At 61.3% G+C, this 9,279-nt stretch overlaps 2 protein-coding genes across 3 annotated transcripts; one reads left to right on the top strand and one right to left on the bottom strand.

Moving 5' to 3' along the window:
* Positions 1–1,389: 1,389 nt before the first annotated feature.
* Foxl2 (forkhead box L2) lies at positions 1,390–2,979 on the bottom strand. The gene is given in 2 exon segments (XM_021636586.2): positions 1,390–1,801; positions 1,803–2,979. Coding segments are annotated over 2 exon segments (1,188 nt in total). The 5' UTR covers positions 2,685–2,979; the 3' UTR covers positions 1,390–1,495.
* A 193-nt stretch (positions 2,980–3,172) lies between these two features.
* Positions 3,173–8,825, top strand: LOC132654677 (uncharacterized). 2 transcript variants are annotated; one of them, XR_009592350.1, is made up of 4 exons: positions 3,173–3,569; positions 4,399–5,756; positions 6,225–7,468; positions 8,153–8,825. XR_009592350.1 is itself a non-coding variant. In XM_060385454.1 (3 exons), exons 2-3 carry the CDS (start codon positions 5,064–5,066, stop codon positions 6,543–6,545), a joined length of 1,014 nt encoding a protein of 337 aa, XP_060241437.1. In that variant the 5' UTR covers positions 3,173–3,569; positions 4,399–5,063; the 3' UTR covers positions 6,546–8,824. The 2 variants fall into 2 exon arrangements, 1 of the variants encoding a protein (XP_060241437.1); XM_060385454.1 differs by having other exon boundaries at positions 6,225–8,824.
* The last annotated feature ends 454 nt before the right edge of the window (positions 8,826–9,279 follow it).

Consider the following 9,279-nt stretch of genomic DNA (forward strand, 5'->3'; position numbering starts at 1 on the left):
CTGCCACCCCGGTTGCCCTCAACCCTTATTTGTGTCACTTTTAAAAAGAACACAATTTTGCTGAAGAGCTCGCTCTTTTAGCTAGCTAGCTGCTGAACTGGGGGGGGGGGGGCGAAAAAGAAACAATGTAAGTCCGTGTTAAAAGAAACAAAACAAAACAAAACAAAATTTATTTGGGAATTGACAAGGGACGGGCGCGCACACGTACAAATACAACAAAAGTGCTCTAGCTCTCTCTAAAATATTTGGTCCCCCGAAAGACATCATTCAACCCACCAGGTCACCGGTTTTGGAGCCGGACGGCTGGGGCCACAAGGCCGTGTGGGCCGGCCGGCCGTGGAGAGTTTCACATTTCTCCATCCCAAAGGTGGAAGAGGCAAGATATTCGAAAAACAAAAATCCGGGAGGGGAGAATCATTCCCGTGCGCTGGCCAGGCAGTGACCTCTCCTGGTGTCCAGGGCCAGAATCGGAAGATCCGGGGAAATTTTGTTTTGAGTTCACTTTTAAATAAAGAGGAAAACTCCCGATTTGTAGTGGAAACCATCTTTTGAGCTAGTTCTTTTCTCCCGCCTCTGAACACAGCCTTCTGAAGTCAACACGGGAATTCTACACAGATCTCCCAGCGGGGACGACGAAGAAAAACTAAAGCTTTTGATCTTGTTTGGTTTTCTTTTCCTTCCTTTCTTTTCAGCAAACTCCAAGGCCATAACACTTCTCCGTTTTTGTTTTTTTCTCCCGATGAATGTTTTAGTCTCTCTCTTTCCCCCCTCATTAAAAAGTAGTTTTCGGTATCTGCAAACGCCTCACCGATCTTCTCAGCAAGACTTTAGCCAGCCAACCCGGCCTGGAGGGGCCCGGAGCGGTGCGCTGCGGAGGCGCGGCGGCCTCGCGGGGCGCGGGGATGTGAACCCGGGTCCAGGCCCCCCGGAACGAGGCTGTCCCTGCTCCAGCCTGGGGCTCATCCCCCGCCCCGCCCAGCAGGCCCCTCCGCAGGCGGCTTCTGAGCAGTTCCAGCGGAGCGGCCAGACACGCTTTTCTTTTAGTATTTTCTTTCCTTTCCCGGGCCGCGTGGGTCCCGCTACCGGAGCAGCCCCGGCGCTTACCAGCCGCAGACGGAGCGGGGAGAAAAAAATCAAAAATCAAAAAACGAGCTGGAGTCCAACCGACCCTGGAGGAGAAGGCCCCAAAAAACCAGGTCAGCGCCTCGGGCACCGCAGCCGGCCGCACGGGGGCCGGGGACTCGCTCGCTGCGCTGGCTCCGGGGAGGAGAGGCCTGCGGAGGGCGCGGAGCGAGGGGGCGTCCTCGGGCCGGGAGGGCGCGGAGGGCCGAGGCCGCGAGCCGGAGGGGCCGCGGGGAGGACCCGGCGGCGGCGTCGCGGGAGCGGGGAGGAGGCTGGAGGGCCGCGGCCGTCCCCGGAGCGCGCGCTCCCCCGGCCCCCCGAGGGGGCGGCCGCGACCCTCCCCCCCGCCGGGGCCCGGCTCCTGCGGACCCCATCAGAGATCCAGGCGCGAGTGCAGCGCGCCGGCCTTGCTGTCGTGGTCCCAGTAGGAGCAGTGCATCATGGCGAGCTCGGGCTGCCGGGCGCAGGCGAACTGCAGGCCGGGCGCGGCGCTGGGCGCGGGGGCCGGGGGCGCGGCGGCGGCCGGGCTGGCGGGGCTGAGCTGGCCCGGGGGGGGCGCGGCGGCCCCGTGGTGCGGCGGGGCCGGAGGGGGGGCGGCGGCGGCGGCGGCGTGCAGATGGTGCGCGTGGGGATGAGGAGGATGAGGATGCTGGTGGGGCGGGGGCGGCGGCGGCGGCGGCGGGGGGCGCGGCGGGGGGACCCCCCAGGCCGTTGTAGGAGTTCACCACGCCCGGGGGCAGCGCCATGCCCTGCACGCGGGGGTAGGGCCCGTAGGAGCCCGCGGGGCCCGCCAGCCCCTTGACCACCGCGGCCGCCCCGGGGCTGCCCGGGCCGGTGGCGGCGGCGGCGGCGGCTGCTGCTGCTGCGGCGGCGGCGGCGGCCGCCATCTGGCAGGAGGCGTAGGGCATGGGCGAGGGGGGCTGCGGCAGGGGCCAGGAGTTGTTGAGGAAGCCCGACTGCAGGTACTTGGGGGGCGCCAGGTAGCCGTAGCCGTCGGCGCCCGCGGCGCCCGCCACGCCGCAGCCCCCCGGCGCGGGCCCGGCCCCGAAAAGCCCCTTGCCCGGCTGGAAGTGGGCGGCGGGCGGCCGGAAGGGCCTCTTCATGCGGCGCCGGCGCCGGTAGTTGCCCTTCTCGAACATGTCCTCGCAGGCCGGGTCGAGCGTCCAGTAGTTGCCCTTGCGCTCGCCGCCGCCCTCGCGCGGCACCTTGATGAAGCACTCGTTGAGGCTGAGGTTGTGGCGGATGCTGTTCTGCCAGCCCTTCTTGTTCTTCTCGTAGAACGGGAACTTGGCGATGATGTACTGGTAGATGCCCGACAGGGTGAGCCTCTTCTCGGCGCTCTCCCGGATGGCCATGGCGATGAGGGCCACGTACGAGTACGGGGGCTTCTGCGCCGGGTCCGGCTTCTCCGCAGCCGCCGGCCCGGAGGAGGCGCCCTTGCCGGGGCTCGGCGGAGGCGGCGGTGGAGGCGGTGGCGCCTCGGGCTCTTGGAGCGTCCGCCCGCCTCCCTCCGGGGCCAGCAGGGTCCCCGCGGGGTCCTCGGGCTCCGGGTAGCTGGCCATCGTGACCGAGGGGGAAAAAAAAAGCCCGGAGCTGTTGCGGGGCCCGGGCCGCCCCCGGGGGCACCCGGGGCTGCGCTGTCCCCGGAGCGGGCTGGCCCGGCAGGCGGGAGCTCGGGTGCGCGCTGGCGGCGCAGCCTCCGACTGGTGCAGGGCTGCGGGGGCCGGGAGGCCTGGCGCGGCTCTCGCTCTCTCCTCTTTCCTCTCTCTCTCTCTCCCCCCCCCTCCACCCCCCTCCCCACCCCCGGGGAGCGGTCGGCGGGAGTAGAAGTCAGCCTCTGGCCATCGGGAAGCTGCCCAAGAGCGGCGGGGAGGGGGGGTGGGGTGGGGGGGTGAGGAGGGATGGGGGCTCCGGCCCCTCCGCCCCTCCCCGCCCGGGCCAGTCCCCGCCTCGGTGGGTTTTCTGGGCTCGGCCCTCCCCTCCCCTCCCCCCTCCCGCCGCCGACGCTCGACCCGGGGGTCTGGGGCGCAGCCGCCGCCGCCTCCCGGAGTCCCCCCCTCCCCCTACCCCGGGGCGCCCCTGGAGCCTCGCTCGCTCCGTCCCGAACCGTATGGGCTCCGCCGAGTTCCGCTTGCGTCAGGGGCCTCTTCGCCCCTCCAGCGGGGCCGCGGGCAGCGCACGGGCGACTGTCTTCTGAGCTTCTCTCTCTCTCTCTCTCTCTCTCTCTCTCTCTCTCTCTCTCTCTCTCTCTCTCAACGGCCGGCGGAGCTTGGACCCGGCCTTCCCCGGCCTCCGGAGCCCGCGGAGCCCCCGCCGATCCGCTCTCCCGAGTCCTGTGCTCGTGTCGCCGGAGGCCCGGGTCGGGGCCGGCCGCGCCCTCGCCGGTGCCTCCCGGAGCGCGGTCCCCCGGCGAGGAGAGGCCACCCCAGCCTCCGGGCGGCTCGCAGGTGAGGGGATCCGGCCCCTGCGCCCCGAGCCTCGGGCCACGCCGGGGCCAGAGCGGTGACCGGAGGCTTGGGGAGGGGTGGGATGGCGAGGGGGCCGGACCCGGGCAGAGTGGCGGGTTCGTCGGCGGCCGGAGGTAAACCGGCTCCGTGTGGCGGGCAGCCGGGAGCTTCGGCCTGCTCTGCCCCCGGGGCTCTCTGGGCCCGGCGAGCGCCGGGGAGAGAGGATCGCCGGGGAGAAGCGAGCGGGACGACCGCGGGCGCCGACCCTTGGCCTCTCCGCGCTGGGGGCGGACGCGGGGACCAGGTTTCCCCTCTGCATCCACCCTGCAGCCCCCGGGTCCCGCGTTTCAGGGATCGGGCGGCGTCGCTCGCGCTCCGGCTCGGAGGTCGCCGAGGGGCTCTGGGGACTTTCGGGTGCACAGGTGTCGCACGTGGGAGGCCCGGGTGGGGTGTGTGTGTGTGGAGGGTCGAGATCTGTCCTCGGGATGTACAAAACACTGCGCAAGTGCCAGCGCGCTGTTCGGAGACACCGGGTGCCCGCGGACAGGCCGTGAGCGCCGGGCTTGCTCGGTTTCTGCTCTGAGAGGCGCAGGGACCCGGCGCCGGGGTAAACAGGATCAGTGGAAATACCGTCTTCTCTCTCTCTCTTTCCTTCCCCGCCCCCACGGAGCTTTCCTCACCTGCCTCTTCACCCCTCAGCGCAGGCAATTTTGTCACCGGCTTGAAAGGAAAGCAACAGGCTGGGAGGCGCTTGCTCGCGCCTCGGTCGATCGTGATGGACAGTAGTTTTGATCTTCTTCTCCTCCCTCCCCCACCCCCCACCCCAAAGGTTTTCAGATGATAACGGAAGTCTGGTGGGGATCCGGTTGCCTCCGCAAGACCAGAACCGGACTAGGAGGGAATCTGCGCCAGCACAGACTCAGGTGTGCCACCGCCCTCAGCCCTGACGCCGGTTTGCAGCCTGCAAGTGTGAAGGAGATGGATGTTTCAAACCTCCAGGCCCTTGAGCGCCGTGGGAGGGTGCCCAGACACCGGGGAGGATGGTGACCTGAGTGCCCCGAGGGCGCCTCAGTGGTTGGCCTGTCTAGGTGGCCAGCCCAGTGCCTGTTTCTACCTCTTCCCCTCACTGCTGCTTGGTCTTCAAGAATTCCCCAGCAACCCACGAGCCCACAGTGGCGACTGGCTCCAGCACCCGAAGACCTGCGGATCGACACTGTGCGCTCCCCACACTGAGAAGGAGGGAAAAGGACACCGTGCGTGTTTTTGGGGTGGGGGGAGGCTCTGGACTCTTAACATCTTGAAGATGACTCTAGAAAGGTCAACAGGACAAATCTGGCCTAACCACCAGGGTGAGAGGGAGCTAGTTTTCTCTTAGTTTCCCGGGAAGATACCCCCTTCCAGCCCTTATTGAAAATACCCCCAAGCGGCCTCGATGTTTTTCTAGGCTATCTGTCACCTCCCGGAGCACACCCCAGACAAAGGCATTTCTTCAGAATGTGGCCGCCCTCTAAGCAGGTGTTTGTCCTCTTCCTCAACATCAGGCCTGCCCAGGCTGTGGCTAGGAGCTTGTCCGGGAAGGGGCAGAATATCTGGCTTTGGTCCCTCTCCAAAGAGGGTGGAGGTCGCTCTCCCCTTTCTCCTTCCTTCCTTCCTTCCTTCCTTTTTTCCTTCCTTCCTTCCTTCCTTCCTTCCTTCCTTCCTTCCTTTTTTCCTTCCTTCCTTCCTCCTCTTCTTCCCCTTCTCTTTCTCCTTCTTCCTCTTCTTCTTCGACCACCCAAGCTTACCCTGGGTTTCTTACCCCCCCCCCCCCCATGGCTCCATTTCCGCCGCTCAGCTCCTCAGCAGCCAGGTGTGACAGCATTGTTGCATGTGTCATCACTTCCCCGAATTCCTCTGTCGGCTCCCTTTTCAGTCTTTAAAGAACCGTGTGTGTGTGTGTGTGTGTGTGTGTGTGTGTGTGTGTGCGCGCGCGCGCGCTCGCAGGACAGATTCTCCATGGGATTTTTTTTTTTTTTTCGGAGTGGAAATCGGAGTCATGCATTCCTGGGAATTGATTTCTTGCTGTCCTTTGCAAGATCAGCACCCCCATCCCAGGTGAAGAAAGGATGCCTCCAGTACGCACAAGGCTGGGAAACAGCGGCAGGCGCCACGGGGATCACCTTCCGGCCCCTGCTCGTCTGGGCTGTGGTGAGCAGCCAGCGCTAATGGCAGGAGGAGAATGGGGTTTTGGCGCTTGTCTGCACCGGGGTCCAGCCGGAGGCGGCTGGGTCAACTTTGGTTTACCTCTCACTCCTACACCACCCCCTCAGGCAGGCTGGGTAGGGGCCTCTGTCCTGACTGGAGGGGGAGTCTGCTCCTCTAGGCCTGTTTTGTGGGCTCCCTGCTTTCATTCTGGCAACGCAGGGTATTCGCTTGGTGACCTCCGGCCTGCGCCCACCTCCAGAGGCTGTGGTCCCGAGCCAGGCACAGGCTCCATGGTTCCCTGGCCGGGGTTTGCAGGCGCCTCCCGCCCCTCGTACCTCCAGAGAAATGCCTGCTGACGTCCTGCAAGCGAACCCCGCCACGGACGCCGCAGCATCTGAGCCGGCGCTGGGCTGTGTCTGCCGACGGGAGCGAGTCGCTGGTCCCTGATGAAGCCGCTTCTCTCTCTCTAAGGACCGGGTTTCCAGCAACTGCCGCAGAAGACCCGCGGTCCGCCGCGCGGCTGTTCCGCAGCGCCGTTCAGCTCCGACGCACAGCCACCTGGATGGCTACCCGTCCCTCGGGGCCCCTTTCCTATCTGTCCCTCCAAGTCCCAGCTTCCCTTTCCCCGCGCCGGGAGAGAAGAGCCCAGAGATGGAAGCCCTCTCCCCCGCAAGCCGCCCCTGCACCGCATTGGAGAGAGAGCTTCGGTGGGCCTCACCTCCTTCGCGCACGACCACCGACCTTCGCACCCACGTCTCAAGCACCCGCACCCCTCCAGCACGCGCACGGTGATCCCTGTCCACCTCTCTCTGTCAACTCCAAATCCTCTCCGCCCCGCCTGTTTGTTGCACATTCTGGTTCAGACCCTGCGCGGTGTGGTGGAGATGCGTTAAACTGGGTTTTGGTTTCCAAGCCTCTTCACCCAGCAGCGCGCTCTCCCACCTCACGGCTTCCGGGCCACTTGCTCCGTGTGTGTGTGTGTGTGTGGGGGGGTCCATTTTGTGAAAACTTGACAGACTGTGGGTTCCCAGGACACTCGCAGATCAGGCCAGGGGCCCTTGCGTTTCTCCATACAGCAGGAAGACAGCAGATGCCCTCTCTCTACAGCCCAGCATCTCTCTACAGTTTGTCCAGGATGGCCGACGGCTGGAAGATGCTACACCTTGACCTGGAAAGTGGGAGGCAGGGCGGGTTTGTGGACCGTGAGAGAGCAGGAAGTGGGTTTCTGGACAGGGAGCCGGAAGTGGGACCTCCCGAGGGATCACCACTTACCGGTTTTCCGCAGAGGTCATAGGCGCAGGCTTTACACTCCAAGCGGCCCACCTTTGCTTAGGCCCCTTTGTAGACCAAGTGAGGCCTTGCTGGGCTCTGGGTTTGTCACTGGGCGAACTTACTGGCAGGCTGCTGGGGTGGTACAAGCAGGTAGAATACTCTGCATTTGGGGTACCTTTCGGCTTTCGCGTTTTTAGTGCGGGGAAGGAGAAGTAACACGTCAGAACAGGAAAGGTACTGTCGTGTGATGATAGGAACTCAAAGCCAGAAACAGGCAGTTAGCCGCCAGAGGTACCTAGCTACTGCAGAACGCCTGGCTCTGTCTCTTTGTTTGAAGGCAGGTCTCACTGTGTAGCCGTCGCTGTCCTGGGGCTCTCTCCACAGACCAGGCTGGCCTTGGCGGAGGTCTGCCTGCTTCTGCCCGCTGACTGCTGGTAGGAAAGGTATGTGCCAGCAAGCTGCACACCACAGTCTTTTATCCCTACATACCACTGGCAAGCTGGGAGCCGTTACAGTGAGGCAGATGACAAAGGTCTCCGTTTCATTCGCAATTGTATGAGCCCGGGAAACTACGGAACCGCGTCTTGCTTCAGAGCTTTACGTTTTTGTCAGGTTTTGAATGGCAAACTAAAATAAAACAAAACCACAGAAGGCTTGCAGTCCAAAGTCTCTTCCTCTGTCCCCATCTCACAGGCACGTTATTTTTAAAAAAGACTTATTTATTTATTTATATGAGCACTCTGTTTGCATGTATGCCTGCAGGCCAGCAGAGGGCATAAGATCCCGTTACAGATGGTTGTGGGCCACAAAGTGGTTGCTGGGAATTGAACTCAGGAACCTTGGAAGAACAGACAGTGCTCGTAACTGCTGAGCCATCTCTCCAGCCCTCATCACATGTTTTATGCCTATAACCCATTTTCCCCTGCACACCGCTACTTCCGGTACTTGGGAGCAACTTCTGCCCCATATTCTGCACGTTAGAAATCCTTCTGACCATCCCCCCACCCCCAGGGTCTCTCTCTTAGCCCAGGCTACCCTGAAACTTGGGATACTCCTCCTGTAGGCTCTCGACTCTCGGATTTCAGATACGGGTCATGACATCCCATCTTAGCACATTTTCTTTATAGAGCCTAGTGGCTGTAGCTGTGCCTCTTCCCCGCCAACTTGATTGACTCTGGAATCATCTAGGACACATGTGTGAGCATGTCTGTGCTTGAGTTTCCACACTACGGACTGGGGCCTTGGACTCAATTTAAAAAAGAGAAAGGAGGAAGTGAATAGAGAACCAGCATTTATCTCATTGCTTCCTGAAAGTGGAGGTAATGTGACCATCTGCCTCCTGCTTCTAACTGCCATGCTGTCCCTGCTCTGATGGACTTTAGCCCCTCAAACTGTGAGCCCAATGTGGCTTTTGTCAGATATCTGTCGTCTGTCTATAAAGTTCTTTCGAGATTTGTTTTTATTTTTTTATTCATTCATGTGTGTATCCTCCGCAGCCCCATGGTGTGTGTATGTGTGTGTGCGTGCTGTATGTCACATGTGTGAGAGTGCCTGAGGATTCCAGAAGAGGATGTTAGATTCCCTGGAGCTGGAATTACAGGCAGTTGTAAGCTTCCCAGTGTGGGTCCTGGGAACAGAACTTGGGTCCTCTGGGAGAACAGTAACTTCTTTTGCTCCCCAGGCCACTTCTCCGGCCTTTTTTGTCACAATACTTTCTCACAGCAATAATTAATAAGTTAATTAATACAGCAATGTCTAGGCTGTGTCTAAGCTGTTATTTTCACAAGTGGTACTTTGGTGTACGGTCCTGTATACTTACTTTTGTAGACACATTCCTATATTTGAAAGCAAAATTTTCTAGGAGTTGTGTCAAATGGTATTGCATTTATAAGGTTGGTAAATTATTCCTAGGACAACCGGTATAGGCTCCTACCACCGGTGAATTAGATTCCTCTTCCCTCCCGACTTCAGTACACACTTTCGTGGGCAGGGGAGGGGTTTCCCATGGAGCCCATGCTGACCTCAAACTTGTGACTCTTCTGCCTCTGCCTCCTGAGCGCTGGGATTGTTGAGTGTGTGACACCATGACCCACTGTATCTTTTCTTTTCAAGGTAGAGATTTTACAGATCAGCTGAGGACTCATCTGCATCTTCCTTTGGTTCCTTTCTGTCTGTTTCCCCTCCTGGAGTGATTATCATGGTAAATTTGGTGTTTAACATTCCTGTACCTGTTATGACATGTGTACAACACGTG

The sequence above is a fragment of the Meriones unguiculatus genome, chromosome 6 (assembly GCF_030254825.1).
Source record: "Meriones unguiculatus strain TT.TT164.6M chromosome 6, Bangor_MerUng_6.1, whole genome shotgun sequence".
Classification (NCBI taxonomy): Eukaryota; Metazoa; Chordata; class Mammalia; order Rodentia; family Muridae; genus Meriones; species Meriones unguiculatus.